General features: G+C 45.0%; 2 protein-coding genes across 3 annotated transcripts in view; one reads left to right on the forward strand and one right to left on the reverse strand.

The window, feature by feature from the left end:
- LOC128793868 (neural-cadherin-like) overlaps positions 1–12,053 on the forward strand; it is a 60,393-nt gene that overhangs the window by 47,357 nt on the left and 983 nt on the right. Inside the window, exons 27-34 of the mRNA XM_053953295.1 lie at positions 326–506; positions 1,377–1,543; positions 2,248–2,512; positions 4,824–5,004; positions 5,955–6,199; positions 7,725–7,879; positions 10,795–11,209; positions 11,595–11,651. Coding sequence (XP_053809270.1) covers positions 326–506; positions 1,377–1,543; positions 2,248–2,512; positions 4,824–5,004; positions 5,955–6,199; positions 7,725–7,879; positions 10,795–11,172 — 1,572 coding nt within the window. The 3' untranslated portion in view covers positions 11,173–11,209; positions 11,595–11,651. The remainder of the gene's footprint in view (positions 1–325; positions 507–1,376; positions 1,544–2,247; positions 2,513–4,823; positions 5,005–5,954; positions 6,200–7,724; positions 7,880–10,794; positions 11,210–11,594; positions 11,652–12,053) is intronic.
- Positions 1–12,053, reverse strand: part of DPY19L3 (dpy-19 like C-mannosyltransferase 3) — a 51,682-nt gene that overhangs the window by 1,689 nt on the left and 37,940 nt on the right. The window contains exon 20 of one of the 2 annotated variants that reach the window (XR_008432923.1): positions 2,485–2,548. The gene's annotated coding sequence lies outside the window, so the exon portion shown is untranslated. Of the gene's footprint in view, positions 1–2,484; positions 2,549–3,648; positions 3,838–12,053 lie in introns of those variants that run through there. The other variant, XM_053953307.1, reaches the window with a different exon arrangement.

Raw genomic sequence — 12,053 nt, forward strand, 5'->3', positions numbered from 1 at the left:
TCCCCTGTTTCATGCATCTGTTTTCCAAGCTTCTTTGTGCATTCAGGGAACTTCTGAATGCCAATTGTATAACAGTGTATTTATGCCAGCTGTCTGCTTTGTTAGGAAGTATTAGGGTTTTTTTTGTTTTCGTAGTCAGTTGACTTTATTCAAAGGCAAAATATGCTCTTGATAAAATCAGCTGAAGTCTGAATGTCAAAAGGCAAACGTAGCAACTTAAGCAATACAGATGAGGAACAAACAGTGAAGTGGTGCAGCTATTTCTATTTAAAAATGAAATATGTTTCTCAAATAATATTTTTGTGTCACATATTGTCTCTTGAAGGTGTATGACCTTCAGTCTCCTGCAGAGTCCCTGAACAGCTTCCCTGGCTGCACCCTGACGGATGGGAGTTGTGAGACCATGGGATCTTCCTCCTGTGGTGCCCATGGGAGGTGCCTTGGGGACTGGGGCTCGTTTGCGTGTCACTGTTTGCCAGGCTACCACGGCTATCGATGTGATAAAGGTGAACCCTGCTTTTCTGTTTCATTAGTGTAGGCTGCTAAATTTTACAGTACAGGAAACTTCAAATATTTGCAGGTAAAGATTGTTGAGATGGTTTTATATTACATTATGTAAAGCCATGTTGCAGTGTAGTTGCCTGTGATTGTTAACAATTTCATTTCTAATTCCCTTTGAGAAATTGCTTTCTCAGTACAGGATCATTTCTTTAATCCTGAGGGTGTTTATCCAATGACTGTATAATGACATGGCTGCATGACAAAAAATTATGAAAAAAGTATTTTATTTTATTACATTTGTTTGATTTGCATCTGTTTACACTTTCAGAAATATCTAATAACCTAAAAAATATGAGTGTGCCAGTACCACTTTCTGTGAAGAATTAGAACCATGCAACTGGAATTAGAAATCACTGCTCTCTTGGTGTCAGGAAAAGATTCTGCTGGCTTAAGGATCTATGCTTTGGAAATAGCAGGATTTTTAGCTCTCGCGGAGCCAAAGTTTGCAGCAGAAATACAATGATAAAATAGCAGGTTCTGAAATTTCATTGTGGAATTTGGTCTGCAGGCTCTTGTCTTGGCCAGAGGTGCTGCTTCCCTGCTGTCACCCCTTGTGAGCATTGTAGGGAGGAGCCATTAGCAGGATTAAGTTGGGTGGGAGAACACCTCTTCACAGAGGAAAATGAAGTGTGAGAGTGACTGGAGAAGCTGTGGAAATAAATACAGGCGTATGTCCCAAAGGACAAATTATCTCACGGATCCATGCTGTGCATCGCAATTGTTTCCTTTTACTTTCAACTCTTATTATGACATTAAGGGCAATAACAACGTTTCCCTCTCCTCAGGAGATGTTTAAAGGTTTCTCTCCCTTCCAGTGGCCAAGGAGCACAGGTTTGAGGCAGGCAGCCACATCCGCTACCAGCTGCCTGTCAGTGTGTCTGCCCGCAGGACGCTGCTGCAGGCCCTGGTGCGCACGCGGCAGCCCGACGGCGTCATCGCCACCGTGCTGTCCCGGGCCAGGGATGAGCACATCACCCTGCAGGTGAGGGCACCCGCTCACAGACAGTGACACCAGAGCCACAGACAGCTCAGAGAAACACTCGCTTAAGAGACGGAAACAGAACAAAAGCCTTATGCCGAGCACCAAGAGTCTTGGTTTTGTGGATAGATACATCTGATCCTTTACTTGAGACATTGGCCACTCAGCTGTGGTATCCCATTGGTTTTGATGCCAGTTGCAGAGAAATGCAGGTTCTGTACAGAATAGGATGAATAGGGTGTGTACCTGGTGTCCTTTTGAACCATGTAGCTAATTCTGTGTAGTTCAGACTCTGCCAAGCAAGGTGCCTGTGGCAGTTCTAATGATGTCAGGCTCTCAAAGTGACAACCTTCTCATTTTATGAACACCACTAAACAAGTCACCTCTTCAGCCATGTTGGTTTGAGCTGTCACTGTAGCTGTGATACAGCAGACTCTAACTATTAGAAGAACCTCATAAATTTGTGCAAGAGAAATCAGGGTAAAATTACTCCCAAGGTGACTTACATACTACTGTGAGTACATTGCTACCACATTCAGGTTGCCTAATTCAGTAGCACCTGCAGTATTTTTGTATTACACCTAAATGTGCAGTGTAAACATACCCTAAATTTAAACAAATGCTTTAAGATTGAAGTTACAGGTCAATACAAAATGCCATGCAATGACTTTTCTTTTCTTTCTTGCTATTTGTAAATTATCCACAAGGTTGTTCAGGGACTCCTGGTGGTCTCATACAATCTGGGTGATGGAAACTATTCTGTAAGCCTTCCCTCATACCACATTGACAATGGTGAATGGCATCACATCACACTGGAGAGAAATGAAAATGAATTTACTCTTCGCCTTTATGAAGGAGGTGGAAAGAGAGAGATTACTAAAGCAGCAGGAATATACAAAGAGATTGTCATTGACCCCAGCAGCTTGGTCCTTGGAAACACCTACCCATTCAATCAAAACAGGAGTTTTCAAGGTAGGAATTCTCGATCCCACTGTTCATAATATGGACCTGTAAAAATAAAGACATAGTGCAGGAAACTTGCTTGTTTATGTAGAGCCCAAAGTACATAGATTGCCTGCATGACACTTTGCAACAGGGATGGATAAGCTGTTCTGACCAGGAGAAGGTACAGCAGGGAATTGCCTGCAAATACACCTGGCTACTGGACCTGGAATAATGATGGTCACCTCTTGCCTTGGCTGCAGAGAATTTGTACCTGGAGATCCAGAAGTTTCTCCCAGATAGACTGTGCATGGCTCCCTGCCTTGGATAGGCAGAGCTGGTTCAGTGCATGGTTCTGCCCAGTCCTTTTGGCAGCTCTCCTTCCCTCCCAAACACATCTGTTCCTATGCTAAAAGGATTTTTTCCATTTTATATGTGCATTGCATAGCACCCACCAAACCCTGGTTTACTACCTTGGTATTACTGGATTTTACACTCAGTCATAGCATTAACTAAAATTAGAAATGGTTTATTGAATTAGAGCTAAAAATCTGATTTTTTAGCGACTGAGTGGATAAGGTCACAGTGTCTGTTAAAAGCAAATCAGTTTCCAGCCTGGAAAATGAGTAGTTCCACAAAGGAGAAATATAAAGAACTGGAAGCTTGGGAGATAGCCATGGCAGCTCTTTACTCTGAGCTGAACTGGACATTTGGCCTTTGCCTAAACCCACAGTGTAAATAAAGCAAATCAGCACAGGTTTTATTGCCAAGGATCACACATCACTGCTGGTTAAACCTGCCTGGTGTCTATAGGTCACCTCTCTCCCATGCCCTTCACCTCTTTAACCAGGTCCTAGTAAATCCATTCAAAGCAAGCTGATCATCTTTTCACCATGCAAAAGTACTTCAGTGAGTAATACAAAAGGGCCTGGAGAGAAATTAAATACATAATACATAATACATAAATTTACAACTTAAGTGTATCACAAATTATTTAGAAAAAGATTGTTTTCTATTGTTTTACTAGAAGTATTCCAATAAATAAAGTTTATGATATGAATTAGGGAGCATATTTTGATTTTTTTATTTATGGGAGTAATAGTGCTTGTTTTCAAGTAAATAAAGAAGTCAAATGATTGCATGAAGATCATTTTAATTAGGGCTATTAATGTTGCTGCTAAGTAGCTGAAACTTTAAGGACTTCAAAGTCATAAAATGTACTTAATTAATCAAAGTATATGTTTTCATGCTGAGGCATCTTGTGCATACAAAGTTAATGTCACACATCTTCGGTACAAATTTTCTATCCCCGATTGAAGACTCTTCCCACCATTATTTGTGGTTTGCTCTTCACACTGTAAAGGTAAGCCATAAGCTACAATTTAAAGTCAGAAAAACAGTTTTTACTGGTACATTGAAGAATAGAACAGCTTATCCACACGTATCAGATTCCCCACAATATTTGGACTTTTCTATGGAAATCACAGTGGAGGGGTACATATTCCACTGACTACCTTAGGCTGTCATGGTTTAACCCCAGCCAGCCTCCAGCCCCTCAAAGCCTCTCACTCACTCCCTACCAGCAGGATCAGGGAGGGAGTCATGAGAGTAGAAGCTGGAAAACCCCTGGGTTGAGATACAGACAGTTAACAGGGAAAGCAAAAGCCATGCACACAAGCACAGCAAAACATGGAATGAATTCCTGCTTCCCCTGGGCAGGCAGGTGTTCAGCATCTCCAGGAGAGCAGGGCCACATCCCATGGAATGTTACCTGGATGGCAAACACCTTCTCTCCAAACATCTCCCCTTCCTCCTTCTTCCCCTCACTGCATATCCTGAGCATGATACCACATGGTCTGCAACATCCCTTGGGTCACTTGGGGTCACCTGTCCTGGCTGTGTCCCTTCCAAGCCTGCCAGGCAGCCCCAGCCCCCTCCCCAGCATGGCCCCACAAAAAGCAGGAAAGGCCTCGGCTCTGTGTGAGCCCTGCTCAGCAACGACAGAAACAGCTCCCTGTTATCAACCCTGTGTTCAGCACAGATCCAAACAGCCCCACACCAGCCCCTGGAAAGAGAATTAAGTCCGTCCCAGCCAAAACCAGCATAGACCCGCAGCAGCACTTGATTCTTGTGGAAAACACTGGGAATTTGGACCTAAAACTTCAGCAAATTCAGTCCAAAAATGAAGGACAATGCTATGAGAGTTTAAGTGAATTCAGTCATGGATTTAAACTTTGATAGCCTGTGTCCTTTGTTAAGCATAAACTGCCAAATTGTACAGCTGCTTCAAATGATTCTTGCTGAATGGTTTTTAAAACTGTCTCTTTGTGCCTTGCTCTAGGATGTATGAAGGATGTCAGATTTAACAACTACAGAATCCCTCTGGACACTCATGGGAAAGAGCTGGTATCAATATTGAGTGCCCAAGGCATCAAAGAAGGCTGTTCTTCGGAGGCCTGTAGGAATAACCCTTGCAACCAGGAATTTATTTGTATTGATTTGTGGATGATGCATGAATGCAGGTAATTGGTGGAAATAGAAGCACAAAACCCTTCAGAGTGAGGTGGGAAAGGGTGGATGTTGAAGTGTGCAGCTTGAAGGCTGGCACTGGCAATCTCATCAAATCCCTAGAAGCACAGTGGCACACAAAGCTGGACATCTGCACAGGGAGCAGGTTACTGTGTCCTTAGAGACACCACCACAGCTGATGTAAATCAGCCTGGCTCCAGGGATTGTGGAGCAAGTTCAGCTGCCTGTCTAATGGAAAACATTTAAAGAGCAGCAGCAAATCCAGAATGCTTGTAAACCCTGGAACCAGGACAGGAGGGTGTGTGAGCTGGAGTGGCACAGTTCCCTGGCTGTGCTGTGAAGCCTGTGCTGTAGAGTGTCAATGCTTTCTCTTGTGAGGGTCTGATTTCTTACATTGCCCCAGGCTGTTGCTTCTGTTCCCTCCAAGGCTCCTCCAGCTGCTTTAGGAACACCACACTATTGAGCTTGGATTCTTGTGTTTGTGGCTGGGATCAGGACAACACTAATTCCTGTCGGTTGTGGTGTGCAAATGAACACTTTACTTACACACGCCTTAATGTTTTCACACACTCCTGACTGCCACTGTCCACACAAATGGAGTTCTCTAACTCTGAAAACTCAAAGAACATAGCACAGCCTGTCCTGCCTAGCCAGAACTGCAGAGGCCAACCCAGCTGGTTGTCACAAGGATAATCTTGCAGAAGGCAGTGGAACTACCCGAGTTCTGAAAACCCCAGACATAAGGCTCTGAAGTTAGGGAGCTCATGCTATGGCTGCCTCAGGAAAGGCTATGACTTGTCATGATTTCACATAACTTACTCCTAGTAGCTGCTTCGGAAACCGTGCGAAAAGTGTCACCAAAGTGTGTTTTAAATCTTCAGTGCTGCCTGTCACGGCTGTTTTCTCCCAGACTAACGGTGCCATTCTGCCCTGGTGTGTGCAGCTGCCCTGCAGGACACATGATCCTGGAGAACGCCTCAGGCCGGCAGTGCGTGTACACGGCGTGCGCCGAGCGGCCCTGCAACTACGGCACCTGCGTGTCCCTGTCCCCCAGCACCTTCCAGTGCCACTGCCCCGACGGCTACACCGGGCACCGCTGCGAGGTCACCCTGGCCATCTTCCACAAGGACACGGGCCTCAGCTTCACCTCCCTCTTCGCCATCTGCGTCTGCTTCCTGGCGCTCCTAGGTAGCTACGGCAACTACGTCTTGTATTACCTGTGGTGAGCGCATGTGTCCACCTGTCCTGAGCAGCCATCGCCTCATCTCCTGCTGAAAACTCCCGAGGGAGACTCAACTCTGCCTTTGTTCCTTTGCTGTGGTCCCATCACTGATTTCTCATCCCTCTGTGCATCCATCGCTAAGTGAATCAACATTTGTGAGCTATGGAAGGTCTCTGCAGTTTTGTTTTCTTCACATTTTGACATCATTGCTGAGGAACTGTTCAGATGCGTAATCAGAAGCAAATACAATTGAACAGCAAGAATGCAAATTGCTACCACATAAGCATTGTTTAAAATACTGCTGAGTATGAAATACATTTTTCAGTCTAGGAGAAACTTCCTGTCTGATAGGAATACAGTGGGAGCAGGTAGGAGCAGACTTTGCATCTTGCCAGTTGTGTCCCAGCTCCTAAGCAGCTGATTTTGTCTTCCTCAGCCATTTTCAGGCTTAGGTATTGGAATTAAAGAGAAAAACCAGAAGGATGTTACTAGTGAGGAAGGATCACATCTTGGAGTCTTTTTTGTTTATTCAAATGTTATGGAAGTTTGCCTGAGTAAAGACATAGGATTTTTCTCCTGGCTGTTAGTGTTAGTGCAGTTTTGTTCAGAAACTGTAGTAAGAGTATGAAAATACCACAGTTTTCCCCAACTCTGCTAGATACTATGTTTGCCATGCAAATATGAGCAGCAAATTTGTGGGAAGCTAAGTGGTATTACAGCTCTTGAAATCCCAGATAGCTGAGGCTGATGATAGATCTTTGTTAGAGGAGTGCAGGGCATGATTTCTGTGTACCCCAGTTTCAGTCCCAAGGTCATTCAGATGCTGCTCCACCAAATTGCTGCCATGCAGATATTCTGTAAGAGATTCTGTAAGAGATTCTAGTTTCTTTAGTTCATTGCATTGTTAATTTATGGTATTGAGTGCTTTGAGGTCTTACTCTGAGCTTTTATTGATTTTTATAGAGTTGGTAGCACAGTGATGCACAAGTTTCTATTTACAGAATGTTCAGTATCTGATGTTGAAGCTTGTCAGTTACATAAATGCACTTCAGCATTTAAGAAAAATGTTTAAATTAATGAATGCTAAGGCAATATGTGCCTGATTCTTGTTTTCTAGTAAAACATCTAAAAGTAATTTCCTCTCCTGTCTTGTGTTTCATTTGTGTGTAATTGTGTCTGTTACTGTCAGCATGTTATTTCTTCTTTGTCCCCCTCTGTAATGCATTTTCTGTGACAAAGTTCAACTCCACACAGGACAGAGACAGGCCAGAGACAACACTTGGTCTTTGACCAACTTTGAGTTGGGCTTTAAAGGGTGTTGCAAAATGCTCTTTAAAGGCTTTTCTTCTTCCATGTTTGATGTTCACCACACTGGACAGTGCAAACCCCAGACATTTGCTGAGAAGCCCAGAGTGCAGCCGTGCTGGCCCTGCTGTGCACTGGGTTTTACTGGTGCCTGCATCACTGTGCTCTGCTCCTGTGTCCCCGCAGCTCTGCTCAGCACTGCCTTCCTCTGGGCTCACTGGAAGACACGCAAGGGTCTGCATGGAGGTGTTTACCACGGATCTGCTCATCCTGAGGATCTGGAGGACATCAGGGAAAACATCCTCAACTACAATGAAGAAGGGGGTGGGGAGCAAGATGAAGTAAGGATCAATGTTATACTACAATTAAGAGGGGACTGTTGCCTCACCATGCTAAGGAAAATGCATTTTGTGCTTTGTCCTCAGTGTTCGTTCTGCTGATTCAGCCCTGCAATTGGCAAATGAATTATTTGGATGAGGGTGCATGTTTCCTAAGCAGAGATAAGTGCCTATCCATTTTTAAATTCTCTCAAAGCCAGTGATCCTGAATGCATGTTGATAGGAGCCTGTAGGGTGAGTTTACAGTAGGGAACAGCTGCTGGGTTTGGTTTTGGGGCTCAGGAGACACTGAGGTTCTCAGGGCTCATTTCTGCTGGAGCTCCAAAGGCTTGGAAGAGCCTGGTGAGACTGTTCCTCATAGCCAGGCTTTTCCAAAGACTGTTCCCAACAGCAGGTGTTCACGCCTCCCCTGTTGGGAAGGGGAGGTGCTGAATTGGCTCCTCTGAGGCCCTGGAGCATGTGGTGGTTGTGGAAGAACCTTTCTGCATTTTTGTGTTTCAGAGATAAACACACCACTGAACACAAGCTGTTTATACTTAGAGTAGAGCAGATTATACCCAAAGCAGGTATTATTAACATTCCTGCTGGCTGTTCTAAGGTTTTCATGTGTCAGTGAAAGGCAGAGCTTGGAAGGAAAACAGTGAATATTATTTATAAGTACTCTTAATAGATTATTTATTGACCTATAGATGCTTTCTATGTTTATAAAAGGTAAGAAACTTCATTGCCAACTGTTCATTTCATGGGTTCAAGGGGTGATGTGACTCTGCAGAGGTAACAATAACCATGGTGCCAGTGTGAAGGCCAAAAAAAGCCACTGATTTAAAAATATTCTTACTTGTAGAGTATCCTTATTTTCTTGGTGCATTAGTGGGAACGTAATAAACACAGACATTTCCCATGTGATAACACAGACAGCTATAAAGCCTGTTTTCCTTAATCAGATTAACTTCCTCTGCAATATTTTGCAATTTTACACCCAGAAGGTCTCTTTGAGGAAATCTACAGTTACTGCATGACATGTTTAATTACTTTTGGAGAGTTCTTAAAATGCACTCCTTATTTTAAGCAGTAGAACCAAATGAGTGACTTGATGATCTCCATCTGACGTTATTACTCTGCCTGAAGAAACAGTGCTTGGAGCGAAGCCTTTCTGGGTTCTGTGTACTCTTCCTAAATTATTCAGATTTAACAGTTGCTGGGATTGCAGCTGAAACTTTTAAAGCTAAAACCTAGTTGTTTGTCTAGATTTAAAAAACCTGAACAAACAAACCAGTCCCCAAAATACCTAGAATTACACCACCTTAGTTGTGTTCTAATGTTACCTCGACAAAAGGATCATGAGGCTGCTTGGAGAAGAGAGATTCATTTTTGTAATGTTTGTGGATGGTAGGGCTCTGAGGACAAGAAATTGTCATATGAAGGAGTTTCTGCATCTGAAATAAATAAATTTTTTTTCCCAGAGAAATTAGGAGCTCATAAAAATTGCAGGAGGTCAGTGCATTGTTGATTACACACTGAACTCAGCTGACCACCAAATGTTAAAAGCCAGCTGTAGACCCAGAGGCAGGGCTTGAGTTGGGTTTGTGGATGGCCAGCCAAGAAGGGTTTATTATCAGAAGAAATGTGTCATTTTAATGAACAATTAGTAGCACTGAAGGATGCTTTTATTATCACCCAGTTCAGTGAAGGGATGATCCTCAAGTCTGTACTGGAACAAGCTCCCATTTAACTTGTGCGCAATGAAAAGTTGCTCTATGTTCTCCTGGTATCCATGCTCAGAGTGGGGCTGGACTGGGCTTGCACTAACTTAGGACATGCCTGAGGCAGGGATCTGGGCTGCAGGTCTCGATGTTCATCACCAGCACTTCTCAATCTCTGGAGGAATGGGAATAAGCAGCTCCTGTCCCAGACCCCATCCTGCCACTTAGGCAGTTCTTGATTGCAGGTGGGGGGAATTTAAGTTGTTCTCAGCCTCCAGGGGGAATTCAGCAAAGCTCACTGACATTACCTGGGTTATTCTCTTACAACATGGTTATGCACAATGCCACATGCTAGAAAGCTAAAGAAATCTTTGGGGAAGTGCTGATTCCACACCTCTGTCACTGATGGCTCCTGTTACCATGAACAGTAGTAGCAATACAAATAATTATTTGCTTGCTCTGATGAACTCTGTCTCCGTCCACCTGTCTGCATTCTACTTTGGCCTGTAAATCAGTCCAGGGACACAACCTTTGGGTTGTAGGGAGCTGAAGGATGCTGGGGGACAGGACTTCTTCATTGCAGGTGGCACAAAGATTCTGATTAGTGAATGCCATTAACTGTTGGCATTGGCAGCTTTGTGCCAGAGGTTGTGGCACAATTCGCAGACAGCCTTTACTGCGGCTGAGCTGGGAGGGAATCAGTGACTTTTTTGGGAGTAGGTAGTTTTACTTGGCTTTTACAGTTGTGCCACTGCCATGTAACATAATTAGACATTATTCCAGGGACTGGTAATGTTTTATCAGAAATCACTGTACATTTTTGAACTACTTCTGCAGAAAGATTTCTTTAACCTGCTGTTTGTGAATAGCCTTTCTCATCTTTTCTGCCACACTTGTGGGATCAGTGTTCAGTCATGGTAAGACACTTTGGATCTGAATTTCAGAACAAAAGCTGGGGTGTTTCTGTCACATTTATTTAGCTTTTGGATGAAATCAGACTTGATTTTGACGCTGACCGCAGCAGTGCAGAGTGCACAGGTGTTCCTCACAGGCTTTCTCAGGTGCACTGCAGGTGGCAGAGCTGGCAGAGCACCCAACCCTTCAGGTGCTCACAGCAGACAGACTCGCAATCATGCCTTCTTTTTTCCCACCAGAACATGAAGCTGTGGGACCTACAGAGAGTATTAATTCCCTGTGCCCGATTTCTCCCTGCAGGACGCCTACAACATGGCAGAGCTGCAGGTGTCCATGCAAGGCAGCCCGGCCTGTTCCGTGCACAGGAGGAAGGAGCTGCCGGCCCAGCGGCAGGGCGCCGTGAGGGCGCGGCCCGGGCCCGCGGCGGGCGCGGCGCTGGGCCGGGCGCTGCCGGCGCTGCTGAGGGAGGCCGAGCGCCGCGCCCCGGGCCCGCCGCAGGACTCGCTGCGCGTCTTCTGCACCGAGGGCACCGGCTCCGGCGCCGGCAGCCTCAGCTCCCTCAGCTCCCTCAGCTCCGCGGGGCTGGGCGGCGGCGGCGCCGAGGACATCCACGAGTGGGGACCCAAGTTCGAGAAACTGAGGGAGCTGTACTCGCACAGAGAGGCAGGAGACCTGTAGCTCCCCAAGGCTGCTATTTTTAGTTCCCGAGGCAAAGGTGAGACACAGTTTTTATACTCCTGCTGTGTATTAGCACCACCCGGCCTTTTTTCCTTATTCCCACTAAGGAGACACATTGGGCAGCAAAGGTGGTTAGGAGCTCAACCTAGGACATGCTGGACATTTGCATTTTGGTATATAAACCTCCTGGGAGGAATAAAGAGAGAATCTGGGGTACGCAGTCATTCATATTCTGTGGTTAAGAAGTACAGGTCTTTTTTTATCACTGAAGTAATGCACATGACCTGAGGTGTGCTGGAGCTGAGGGAAGCATGCTGGATGTGCTGTTTCTGGTGCTTTAACGGTTATTTGAAGAAAAAAACACCTTGTCTTTTTCTCACATAATGAAGTCCATGGTGTATTATCCCTCCTGTTTCCCGCAGTGCCCAGTGACAGCCCTGCTCACTGATCACAGGTGCCACCACGGGGTACAGGAAAAGGTAAGAAGCAGAAAGATGAACTGGAACTTCACTTACACTGTGATAAAATCCCTTTATGCTGCCATACAAGGGCAGAAACTGGATTTGGGCATAACACATGAACCCAGCTGCTTACTACTACATAATTTTCCAAAGGAAAAGGCCAGGTGTGCTGGCTACATGCCTCAAAGTGGGGGCTGGTCAGGAATTTCAGTAGCAAACAGCACAGTTCATCACAATCTCTCATTCCTCATGAGCTGCTAAACTGAGCCTAAACCAGCCTGAACCGTGGCATTTGCATCTACAACTGTGTCGCTCATGTTTTGTTAAACGCCCTTTGATAGAATCATTGCAGGACATATCTGGGGACAAAGAAACATAGGGAAAAACTAACAGCAGTAGCAAGGGGTGGAATATTATGCT

The sequence above is a fragment of the Vidua chalybeata genome, chromosome 11 (genome assembly GCF_026979565.1).
Source record: "Vidua chalybeata isolate OUT-0048 chromosome 11, bVidCha1 merged haplotype, whole genome shotgun sequence".
Taxonomy (NCBI): Eukaryota; Metazoa; Chordata; class Aves; order Passeriformes; family Viduidae; genus Vidua; species Vidua chalybeata.